The sequence below is a fragment of the Mustelus asterias genome, chromosome 21 (assembly GCF_964213995.1).
Source record: "Mustelus asterias chromosome 21, sMusAst1.hap1.1, whole genome shotgun sequence".
In the NCBI taxonomy this organism is placed as follows: Eukaryota; Metazoa; Chordata; class Chondrichthyes; order Carcharhiniformes; family Triakidae; genus Mustelus; species Mustelus asterias.
This window is the reverse complement of record NC_135821.1, coordinates 65543630-65554887: the sequence shown is the minus strand read 5'-3', so window position 1 is coordinate 65554887 and position 11258 is coordinate 65543630. Positions and strand designations below refer to the sequence as shown.

General features: G+C 44.3%; 1 protein-coding gene across 1 annotated transcript; it reads left to right on the top strand.

The window, feature by feature from the left end:
• Positions 1 to 6360: 6360 nt before the first annotated feature.
• Positions 6361 to 8102, top strand: nr0b2a (nuclear receptor subfamily 0, group B, member 2a). Its single transcript, XM_078238051.1, has 2 exons — positions 6361 to 7126; positions 7845 to 8102. The coding sequence occupies exons 1-2, from the start codon at positions 6586 to 6588 to the stop codon at positions 8084 to 8086; spliced, it is 783 nt and encodes a 260-aa protein (XP_078094177.1). The 5' UTR covers positions 6361 to 6585; the 3' UTR covers positions 8087 to 8102.
• The last annotated feature ends 3156 nt before the right edge of the window (positions 8103 to 11258 follow it).

Genomic DNA, 11258 nt, shown 5'->3' with positions numbered 1-11258 from the left:
TTTAAATTTATTTTCCCTGGAATATTAGTGTCACAGGCAAGTCCATGCCATCCCTAAGTGTCCTTAAGAGCTAATCACATTGCTGTGTGTCTGATGTCACATATACGCCAGACCAGGTAAGTTTCTTTCCCCAAAAGAATATTAGTGAACTAGACATTTTTTTAATATGACAACCAATTATAGTTTCATGGTGTTACTGAGACTAGTTTTCAATTCCTTTTTTTTCAATTAATTGAATTGAACTCGTCTTCAGGGCCTGATTTTGAATGAGCAGTCTATTGACATTACCACTATGCTACCATCTCCCCATGCAGAACTTGCTTCAAAAGGGATTAGCTGGGGAAAATCTATTGATGCATGCAAGTGTAAAGTAGATAAACACATGAGGGAGAAAGATTATGATGATGGATTTAGATGTAGAAAGGTGGAAGGAGATTGGCAGAACCCTTAGAAGTATTAACATACAGAGGGATCGAGGCATACAGGTCCACAGTTCCCTGAAAGTGGCAATACAAATGGATAAGGTGGTCAAGAAGGCGTATGGCATGCATGCCTTCATCAGTTGGGACATAGAGCATAAAAATTGGCAAGTCATGTTGCGGCTGTATAGAACTTTAGTTAGGCCACATTTAGAATACTGTGTACAGTTCTGGTTGCCACACTACCAGAAAGATATGGAGGCTTTGGAGAGGGTACAGAAAAGGTTTACCAGGATGTTGCCTGGTTTGGAGGGTATTAGCTATGATGAGAGGTTGGACAAATTTGCTTTGTTTTCAGTTGAGGATCGGAGGCTGATAGAAGTTTACAAAATTATGAGAGGCATGGATAGAATGCATAGTTGGTATCTTTTTCCCAGAGTAGAAATGTCATTGCTAAGGGGGCATAGGTTTAAGCCAAAAGGGAGAAAATTTAAAGGAAATATGAGAGGCAAGTGCCTGGAATGCGCTGCTAGAGGAGATGGTAAAAGCAGATATACTTAACAGGCATCTTGACAGATACATAAATAGGCAGGGAATAGAGGGATACAACCCACGTAGAGACAAAAGGTCTTTAGTTTAGAAAGGTGTCAGTGTCGGCTCAGCCTTGGTGGGCCAAAGGCTGTACTGTTCTTTGTTCTTAAAAAGCATAAACACCAGCATAGGCCATTTTCTGTGTTATTAATAAGTTGTAATTCATTGTAATTCCTGAGTCAGATGAGAACTCCATGCAATTGATCACCCCCCTTGTTCTTTTCTTCAATAAACTTTTCAAAACACTATTCCTGACCTAGCTCATTCTTACTGTTTTCAGATTTGGTGTGGTGCGGTCCATGCATCATAACAGATTAGTTTTGACATAAACTATAAATGGTGATGAGGCAGCTGCAGTGGAGAAGTTATTCAATCGGATCTTTTCAGTGAACGAGCCATACGAAGCTGTCAATCTCCATGAAGGGTTGTGCAAGGATTCCACTTGGGAGAAATGTTTGTCCTTACTCCCTTCAAACAATGGACATCATATTACAACTAACAGAGAATAAAGTGCAAGATGTCTGGGGATTGTTGGTGGCAGGCGTGATTTAGTGGGTTTCATTCACCTCTTAGTCAGAAACTTATGGGCTCAAGCCCCACATGTGAGGTTGAATCTGTAAGGCTGATATTCTCAACAACAACTTAATTTATATTGTGTCTTTAATGTAATAAAATGTCCCAAGGTTCTTCACAGGAGGGTTATAAATCAAAGTATGACACCAAGTCACATAAGGAGATATTAGGTGAGGTGACCAAAAGCTTGGTCAATAAAGAAGATTTTAAATAGGTTTTTAAAAGAGAAAAATGAGGTAGGCTAGGAATTCCAGGGTTTAGAGCCCTGGCAACAGAAGGCACGACCACCAATTGTGCAACAATTAAAATCAGGGATGCTCAAAAGGCCAGAATCGGTTGCCACCACTCCAGAGGCAGTGCCTAGTCCAACCGCAGCACGTGCCCACGTTTCACACCCCACTCCAACTGACCCAGCCTTTGAAGCCAATCACCCTATCTGATGCTGAAAGAGTTTCGGGATAGGGAGGGATGAGGCCATGGAGACATTTGATAACAAGAATCAGAATTTTAAAATGAAGGCATGACTTGACCATAGCCAATGTAGATCAGTGAGCACAGGGTTGATATGTGGACGGGGCTTGGTGCGTGTTAAGACACAGGCAACAGAGTTTTATTTGACCTTAAATATACTTGAGGGTCAGCACTAAGGGAGTGCTTCACTGCTTGAGGTTCTGTCAATTGGATAAGACATTAAACCAAAGCCTCATTTGCCTTCCTGTGTGGATGTATAAGATCCATGGAACTATTTGAAGAAGAGCAGGGGTGTTCTCAGTCCTGGCTAATATTTATCCTTCCAGTAATACCTCCAAACAAGTGATCTAGTCATTATCACATTGCTGTTTGGCTGCTTTGTTTCCTATCTTACCAACAGTGAAGTGCTTTGGTACATCCTGAGGCTGTGAACAGTGTTATATAAGTGACTTTGATTTTCTATTTTGATGTGGTCTGGAGTGAAAAATCTGGCAAATGGAAAACGTTAAATTTTTCATTTTGCCAGTAAGAATGAAAATGAAGCTTATTTAAATAGTGAGAGATTGCGGAGTCCTGAGGTGCAGAGGGATCTGGGTGTTCCTGGTGCAAGATTCACAAGAGGCTAGAATACAGGTAATTAGGAAAACTAATAGAATGTGAGGGAGAATTCATTACAAATATAGGGAGCTTATGTTTCAGTTATACAGCGCATTGATGAGACCACATCTGGAGTATTGTGTACAGTATCGGTCTCCTTTTTTAAGGAAAAATAAAGTTTATTTACTCGTAACAGGTAAGGCTTACATTAGCACTGCAATGCACTTAGTGTGAAATTCCCCTAGTCACCACAGCCCAGTGCCTGTTCGGGTCAATGCACCTAACCAGCATATCTTTCAGAATGTGGGAGGAAACCAGAGCACCCAGAGGAAACTCACACAGACACGGGGAGAATGTGCAAACTCCACACAGACAGTGACCCAAGCCAGGAATCGAATCCAGGTCCCTGGTGCTGTGAAGCAGCAGTGCTAATCACTGTGCTACCATGCCGCCCAAATATAGATGTGTTAGAAAGAGTTCAGAGAAGGTTTACTAGACTAATACTGGAAATAGGCTGGTAGTCTTATAAAGAAAGATTGGAGAGGTTTGGTTTTTATTCACAAGAGTTTAGAAAAGCAAGAAGCAACTTGTTCAAAACCTGTAACATCCTCAGGAGTAGTGACAGGATGTTTCCTCTTGTTGGAGGATCTAGGGGTCACTGTTTAAAAATAAGGATCACTCATTTAAGACAGAGATGAGGAGATTTTTTTTCTCTCAGATGGTTGAGTCTCTGGAACTGTCTTGCTCACAAGGTAGTGGGAGCAGAATCTTTGAATATTTTTAAGGTGGAGCTAGACAGATTCTTCATTAACAAAGAGTTGAAAGGTTATCGGGAATAGGCAGGAATGTGGGGTTGAGGTTACAATCAGATCAGTTGTGATCATACTGAATGGCAGAGCAGGCTCGAAGAGCCAGGTGGCCTATTGCTCCTAATTCGTATGTCCATATGTTTGTACGTCTCCAGATAACGAGATTACTAATGGTCTCCCACAGACAGCCTGTTCCGAAAGCTAGTGGCTTTTGCTACCAAATAAACCTGTTGGACTTTAACCTGGTGTTGTGAGACTTCTTACTGTGTTTACTGTGTCCAATGCCGGCATCTCCACATCATGACTCCCAGTGTCCTACATGGCTTGTTTCACTTGCACAGTTGCATTTTAAAGACTAGATTCTAATTGGGGGTAATAGATTTTCCTCTCTGTGTGTTTGGGGTCAATCAATATTTTCTGATCAAATGTCTGGCCATTGGCATTTTCCAGTAGAGATTGGGAAGATAGCAATAGAGGAGGTCATTCAACTCATCAAATCTGTTTTGCCATTTAGTTAGATCATGGATGATCTGTACCTCAACACCAATTGCCCACCTCTGCCTCATATCTCTTGATAGCCTAACCTAACAAAAACCTATCAACCTGCCTAGAAAGTGATCAGAACTGGAAATTAGTTTGTCTCTACTCCAGCAGAGCAATGCTGAGATTAAGTACCACATTGGAGATCAGCTAACAGCATTGGGTGGGCTTGAGCCTGGAATCTTCCAAATCGTGCAGCTCAGCATGATCTCTGGCAGTGTATTTACTCATGATGTGGAGATGCCGGCATTGGACTGGGGTAAACACAGTAAGAAGTCTCACAACACCAGGTTAAAGTCCAACAGGTTTATTTGGTAGCAAAAGCCACTAGCTTTCGGAGCGCTGCTCCTTCGTCAGGTGAGTGGGAGTTCTGTTCACAAACAGGGCATATAAAGACACAAATTCAATTTACAAAATAATGGTTGGAATGTGAGTCTTTACAGGTAATCAAGTCTTGAAGGTACAGACAATGTGAGTGGAGAGAGGGTTAAGCACAGGTTAAAGAGATGTGTATTGTCTCCAGCCAGGACAGTTAGTGAGATTTTGCAAGCCCAGGCAAGTTGTGAGCATCGTGAGGGTTACAGATAGTGTGACATGAACCCAAGATCCCAGTTGAGGCCGTCCTCATGTGAGCAGAACTTGGCTATCAGTCTCTGCTCAGTGACTCTGCGTTGTCGTGTGTCATGAAGGCCACCTTGGAGAACGCTTACCTGAAGATCAGAGGCCGAATGCCCATGACCGCTGAAGTGTTCCCCAACAGGAAGAGAACACTCTTGCCTGGTGATTGTCGAGCGGTGTTCATTCATCCTTTGTTGTAGCATCTGCATGGTCTCCCCAATGTACCATGCCTCAGGACATCCTTTCCTGCAGCGTATCAGGTAGACAACATTGGCCAAGTTGCAAGAGTATGTACCGTGTACCTGGTGGATGGTGTTCTCACGTGAGATGATGGCATCCGTGTCGTTGATCTGGCACATCTTGCAGAGATTTCTGTGGCAGGGTTGTGTGGTGTCGTGGTCACTGTTCTCCTGAAGGATGGGTAGTTTGCTGCGGACAATGGTCTGTTTGAGGTTGTGCAGTTGTTTGAAGGCAAGAAGTGGGGGTGTGGGGATGGCCTTGGCGAGATGTTCGTCTTCATCAATGACATATTGAAGGCTTCGGAGAAGATGTCGTAGCTTCTCCACTCCGGGAAACACAGAGTCGCTGAGCAGAGACTGATAGCGAAGTTCTGCACACATGAGGACGGCCTCAATTGGGATCGTGGGTTCATGTCACACTATCCGTAACCCCCATGATTTGCCTGGGCTTGCAAAATCTCACTAACTGTCCCAGCTAGAGACAATACACATCTCTTTAACCTGTGCTTAACCCTCTCTCCACTCATATTGTCTGTACCTTTAAGACTTGATTACCTGTAAAGACTCACATTCCAACCATTATTTTGTAAATTGAGTTTGTGTCTTTATATGCCCTGTTTGTGAACAGAACTCCCACTTACCTGACGAAGGAGCAGCACTCCGAAAGCTAGTGGCTTTTGCTACCAAATAAACCTGTTGGACTTTAACCTGGTGTTGTGGGACTTCTTACAGTGTATTTACTCACCATTGTATTGGTGCTCCTCATAATCTTGATTGAGACTTACAGCAGATTGAAACACTTATTGAGAGAGGGAGAGAGAGAATGGTCAAAACCAAATTACTGCAGATGCTGGAATCTGAAACCAAAAGAGAAAATGCTGGAAAATCTCAGCAGGTCTGGCAGCATCTGTAAGGAGAGAAAAGAGCTGACGTGTTGAGTCCAGATTACCAGAGGGCTTTGACAAAGGGTCATCTGGACTCGAACCGTCAGCTCTTTTCTCTCTTTACAGATGCTGCCAGGCCTGGTGAGATTTTCTAGCATTTTCTCTTTTGGAGAGAGAACAATTGCTCTATTAATAATGCAGTGATCTAACATCAAGTAGAATTGTTTATTAGTTTATTTCTTTCAAGGTTGCAAACAGTAAACATTGTTTATCTAATTAGCCTGATATCACTTTTTGTAACTGAGTGTACCTGACTGGTGTCCTGTTAATGGCCTCTTGTAGTCCTTGGTGCATTGGTGCAAGATGGGTTTAAAGTCTGTGTACATTATATCAGGTAATCGAGATAAGCCACTTCCATCTGTCTGACCTGCCATTTCATTGAAGAGAAAACCTTATCTTTTGCTGGCCTGCACTATGGCATAGAGACAAGCCTCTTGGCCAATGAGTTACTGCAAACTTGTTTTTCAATGAAAGGTGCTTGTTCTTTGAGGCCAAGGTCGCTTCTAGTCACTGAATGAAGCGGAATATAAATAGTTTTAGGTGTAAGCAACTCAGTCGGTGCCTGTGGAAGCTTGTGCTGCACTGAGAACTTTGGGCGAGCCTATCTGATTCATTCTCAGTCAACTCCCGCACAGCGCGGCTCCAAAAGCAATTGTTTGAAGTGTTAGGAGTTAGGGATTTCGGTTGCCAGTTGAGATTAGAACTTTAAACTACCTTGAATTGCGCACACCAGTAAATCAGCGTGCTAAATTCAGAGTGGTTCTGGTTTGGCATTGAGGCGGCTATGGCTTGCGTCGATGTTTTACTCGGTAAATGCCAATGTGCTTCAGGGAAGAGACAGAGTGCAATTTTATACACCATCCTGAGCCAGCAGGGAGATCTCAAGGCCTGCTGCGAATTCTCACATCACAGCTGCTCCAGTGAAGCAAGGCGGGCGGTTTGCTTAAAGAATCCACAGGTTACGTGTCAGGCGGTATCTGATGTGTTGGTGAAGACAGTCAGTTTTATGAGGAACCTCCCCTCATTCCAACACCTTCCCAAAGCAGACCAGCTGCTGCTGCTGGAGAGTTGCTGGCTCCCTTTGCTTCTGTTGGGATTGGCTCAGGAGAGAGTGAGCTTCGAGGTGACAGAGACCCCGGGCTACAGCATGCTAAAGAGAATCTTGCTGAATGGACCAGGCCTGATCAGGACACAGGAAGAGGAGAGGAGGCAGCCGACACTTGCTGGCGTACAGAGAATAAAAATGTGCCTGAACAAATTCTGGGGGTTGGACCTAAGCCCCAAGGAGTATGCGTACCTTAAAGGAGCAATCCTCTTCAACCCTGGTAAGTAAGCAGTTTCTCTCTTTATTCCAGTGTGTGTGTAATAGAGCAAAGGAATTGTAATAATGCCACCTTTACCCCGAGCCCATTACAAATTACCCCTTACTCTCGACACCCCGACAGTAATTCTACCATGGCAGTTTGAACACCAGCCAGGAATCTGAAATCTGGGAGATTCTCAATCGGGGATACTCTCTACTTTGGGATGAATAAATGCTGTGGTTATATTTATCCACTTCAGAATCTCTGATAGGTTTCCCCTCTTTTCCCTGATTCTTTAAAGACAATTCCAGTACTTGGGGTCTGACTGCCCTGCTCAACATGACAGATATAACCCGCAAAACCCACCGGATAAAAAATATTTCTGTGAATAAAAGCACTGCGAACGCTGCCGGAGCTGCTGAGTTTTTCCAGCATTTTCTGGGATTGTGTGTGTGATCCAGCCGGAGATTGAGGTGGGGTGTCGGGGGTGGTGATGGTCATGGATCCGAGGATCAAAGATTAGGGAGCAGGAAATAGCTCTAAATGCAGAACCACCTGGAAACGCAAAGCAACTCCAGGCTTTTAGTGTGTCCGAGTTGTGAAGCAGTGGCTATTCCTATAGCAGCCGCTGATGCTGCATTTCCAGGGCTGCTACTTCCTCACATTCTGCTGCTTGTGTCATGTTCTTTGCTTGGGTTTTGGGTCTGACCTTATTCGTGCTCTCCTCGTGTTTTTACAGACCTGCCAGGACTCCGAGCCCCTGCCTACATCGAGAGCCTTCAGCGGGAAGCTCAGCGCGCCCTGCATGAGTTGCTGGTACCTCTGCCCCGCAGAGCCAGCAGCCGCTTCGCCCGCATTCTGCTCACCGTCTCCGCCTTGAAAACCATCAGCAGCAGCCTCATCATTGAACTCTTCTTCCGGCCGGTGATCGGGACAGCAAACATGAAGGAGCTACTACTGGACATGCTCTACACCCAGTGAGGGCACTTCACTCATCCACCCACTCGCTTCCAGCCACGCCTCGCTCCTCTCAACATTTGTTATGTATTAAATTATTTTTTTTTACCTTGAATAAAATTATTTTGTTTGTTTTGAAATACTGGTCATTTTATTAAAGATGTGGAGATGGCGTTGGACTGGGGTAAGCACAGTAAGAAGTCTCACAACACCAGGTTAAAGTCCAACAGGTTTATTTGGTAGCAAATACCATAAGCTTTCGGAGTACAGCTCCTTCCTCAGATGGAGTCTGACGAAGGAGCTGTGCTCCGAAAGCTTATGGTATTTGCTACCAAATAAACTTGTTGGACTTTAACCTGGTGTTGTGAGACTTCTTACTGCATTTTATTAAATACAGCGTTTCTGTGTCATGACTGTGGTTTCCAATTTAAAGAAATTCTCAGGTTTAAGAGTAGACATTTAATTCAGGTTGATATCAATAGCCAGTCACTGCTGATTTACACGCTGTATCTTTGGGGGGCCATTAAATGTCTAATCCCCCCATGAATTATGTGTCTGTGGGACCCTGGGTACACAGAACAGTTGGATGGGCCTACTCATATTCCTATTAGGTGTCAGGAATTCAAGATGCCAAATCTAACCACACAAATTGAAGGGTAGTGGAGATTGGATGGTGCAGTGGATGTTTGCATCCCTGGGATTGGGAATAAGACCCAGGTATTTCTCACGGGCCCAAGTCTCCACTTCCTGCTGGTTATGAATGTCCAACAGAATGCAGTTTTGAGATGGAGCTACATGAAGTACTGTACCCAGAGTTCACTGAGCAAAGGTGCACAGGGTGTCTGAAATCTGGCTCACGGCAACACCTTGCCCCTCAGTGATAGAGGTCTACAAAATTATGAGAGGCTTAGACAGGGTGGATAGTCAGAGGCTTTTTTTCCCAGGGTGGAAGTGTCAATTACAAATTGGCACAGGTTCAAGGTGAGAGGGGGAAAGTTTAAGGGAGATGTGCGGGGGGAAGTTTTTCACACAGAGCGTGGTGGGGGCCTGGAACGCACTACCAGAGGAGGTGGTTGAAACAGGCACATTAGCAACATTTAAGAGGCATCTGGATGAGTACATGAATAGGAAGGGAATACAGGGATATGGACCGAATAAAGGCAGAAGGTTTTTTTAGTTTAGTTAGGGCATCATGATCGGCACAGGCTTGGAGGGCTGAAGGAACTGTTCCTGGACTGTACTGTTCTTTGTTCTAGCAGAAGATACAGTGGAGTTCCACAGGGATTGGCGGTGAGAACTCCATTGTTTTAAACTTCTCATCCTTTTTTGAAAAATGTCCATGATCCGTCCATGGTTAGCACTGCTGCTTCACAGCTCCAGGGACCTGGGTTCGATTCCCGGCTTGGGTCACTGTCTGTGTGGAGTTTGCACAGTAAGAAGTCTCACAACACCAGGTTAAAGTCCAACAGGTTTATTTGGTAGCAAATACCATAAGCTTTCGGAGCACTGCTCCTTCGTCAGATGGAGTGGATATCTGCTCTCAAACAGTGCACAGACACAGAAATCAAGTTACAGAATACTAATTAGAATGCGAATCTAGTGTGGAGTTTGCACATTCTCCTCATGTCTGCGTGGGTTTCCTCTGGGTGCTCCGGTTTCCTCCCACAGTCCAAAGATGTGCGAGTTAGGTTGATTGGCCATGCTAAAAATTGCCCTTAGTGTCCTGAGATGCATAGGTTAGAGGGATTAGTTGGGTAAATATGTAGGGATATGGGAGTAGGGCCTGGGTGGGATTGTGGTCAGTGCAGACTCGATGGGCCGAATGGCCTCTTTCTGTGCTGTAGGGTTTCTATGATCTATGATGTTCTATGATCATTGACAGTGTCAATGAATGGGAGGCTGGTTTGAGTGATGGACTGGGCTTCATTCACGACCCTTTGTAATTTGTTGTGGTCTTGGGCAGAGCAGGAGCTATACCAAACTATGATACAACCAGAAAGAATGCTTTCTATGATGCATCTATAGAAGTTGGTGAGAGTTGTAGCAGACATGCCAAATTTCCTTAGTTTCCCGAGAAAGTAGAGGTGTTGGTGGGCTTTCTTAACTCTCGTGCCCACATGGAGGGACCAGGACAGGTTGTTGGTGATTTGGACACCTAACAACTTGAAGCTGTCGATCATTTCTACTTCATCCCCACTGATGTAGACAGGGGCATGCCCTCCACTACGCTTCCTGACGTTGATGACTATCTCCTTTGTTTTGTTGACATTGAGAGAGAGATTATTGTCATTGCACCAGCTCACCAGATTCTCAATCTTTTCCCTGTACTCTGCCTCGTCATTGTTTGAGATCCGACCCACACAGTGGTGTCATCAGCAAACTTGAAAATCGAGTTAGAGGGGAATTTGGCCAAACAGTCAAAGGTGTATAAGGCATATAGTATGGGGTTGAGGACACAGCCTTGCGGAGTATCAGTGTTGAGGATAATCGTGGAGGAGACGTCGTTGCCTATCCTTACTGACTGAAACTTGGATTTTGTTAGCTCTGAAGAGACACTAATGACATACACACACACACACACACCCAGTAGATTGCAGAGGCCAAATTCAAAGAGAAGCTTAGAAAGGTCATCTGCATTTCATAAGCCAGACATGGCTAACTGGAGCCTATTAATCTGCTAGGATAAAAGGACCCTATGACCTTCCTTTTAACTCTTAATAGTTAGAATACTTAACAATTACAAGCATCCACACAAAGGGATACAGATCCTTTGTCAAAGCCAGAGTGGAGAAGTGGGAGTCATGTGGCGTGAACCTTTAACTGGTGGAACCAGTTATATTGCCTTTCTGTACTGAAAACTGTCTGCCATCTTACCATCTACAAGCAGCAGCACATAAAAGGGGCTGTGCCCAGATTGAATATTTAGCCCCATCTACACTATTTCTACTGCAACTTCTGTACCATCGTCCACAAGTCTGATTCATCTCTGTGTGCTTATCTTCTCATGTGAAGTCAACTCTACTGGAAAGGTGAATTATGCAGCAGTAGTTTTCATTGCTTACAAGACTGATTCACCTCCATGTGCCTATCTTCTCACATGAAGTCAACTCCATTCAGAAAGTGAGTTATGTAGCAGCAGTTTACAGCCTGTCGATCTCCATGAAGGAATGCCCCATTGGAATTTGGTTCTGGACTG

Bases quoted from the DNA above. Each gene is read 5' to 3' on its own strand.
- nr0b2a (XM_078238051.1), top strand. From the start codon at position 6,586: ATGGCTTGCGTCGATGTTTTACTCGGTAAATGCCAATGTGCTTCAGGG. The intron at 7,127-7,844 runs GTAAGTAAGCAG...GTGTTTTTACAG, and splicing joins AGCAATCCTCTTCAACCCTG to ACCTGCCAGGACTCCGAGCC.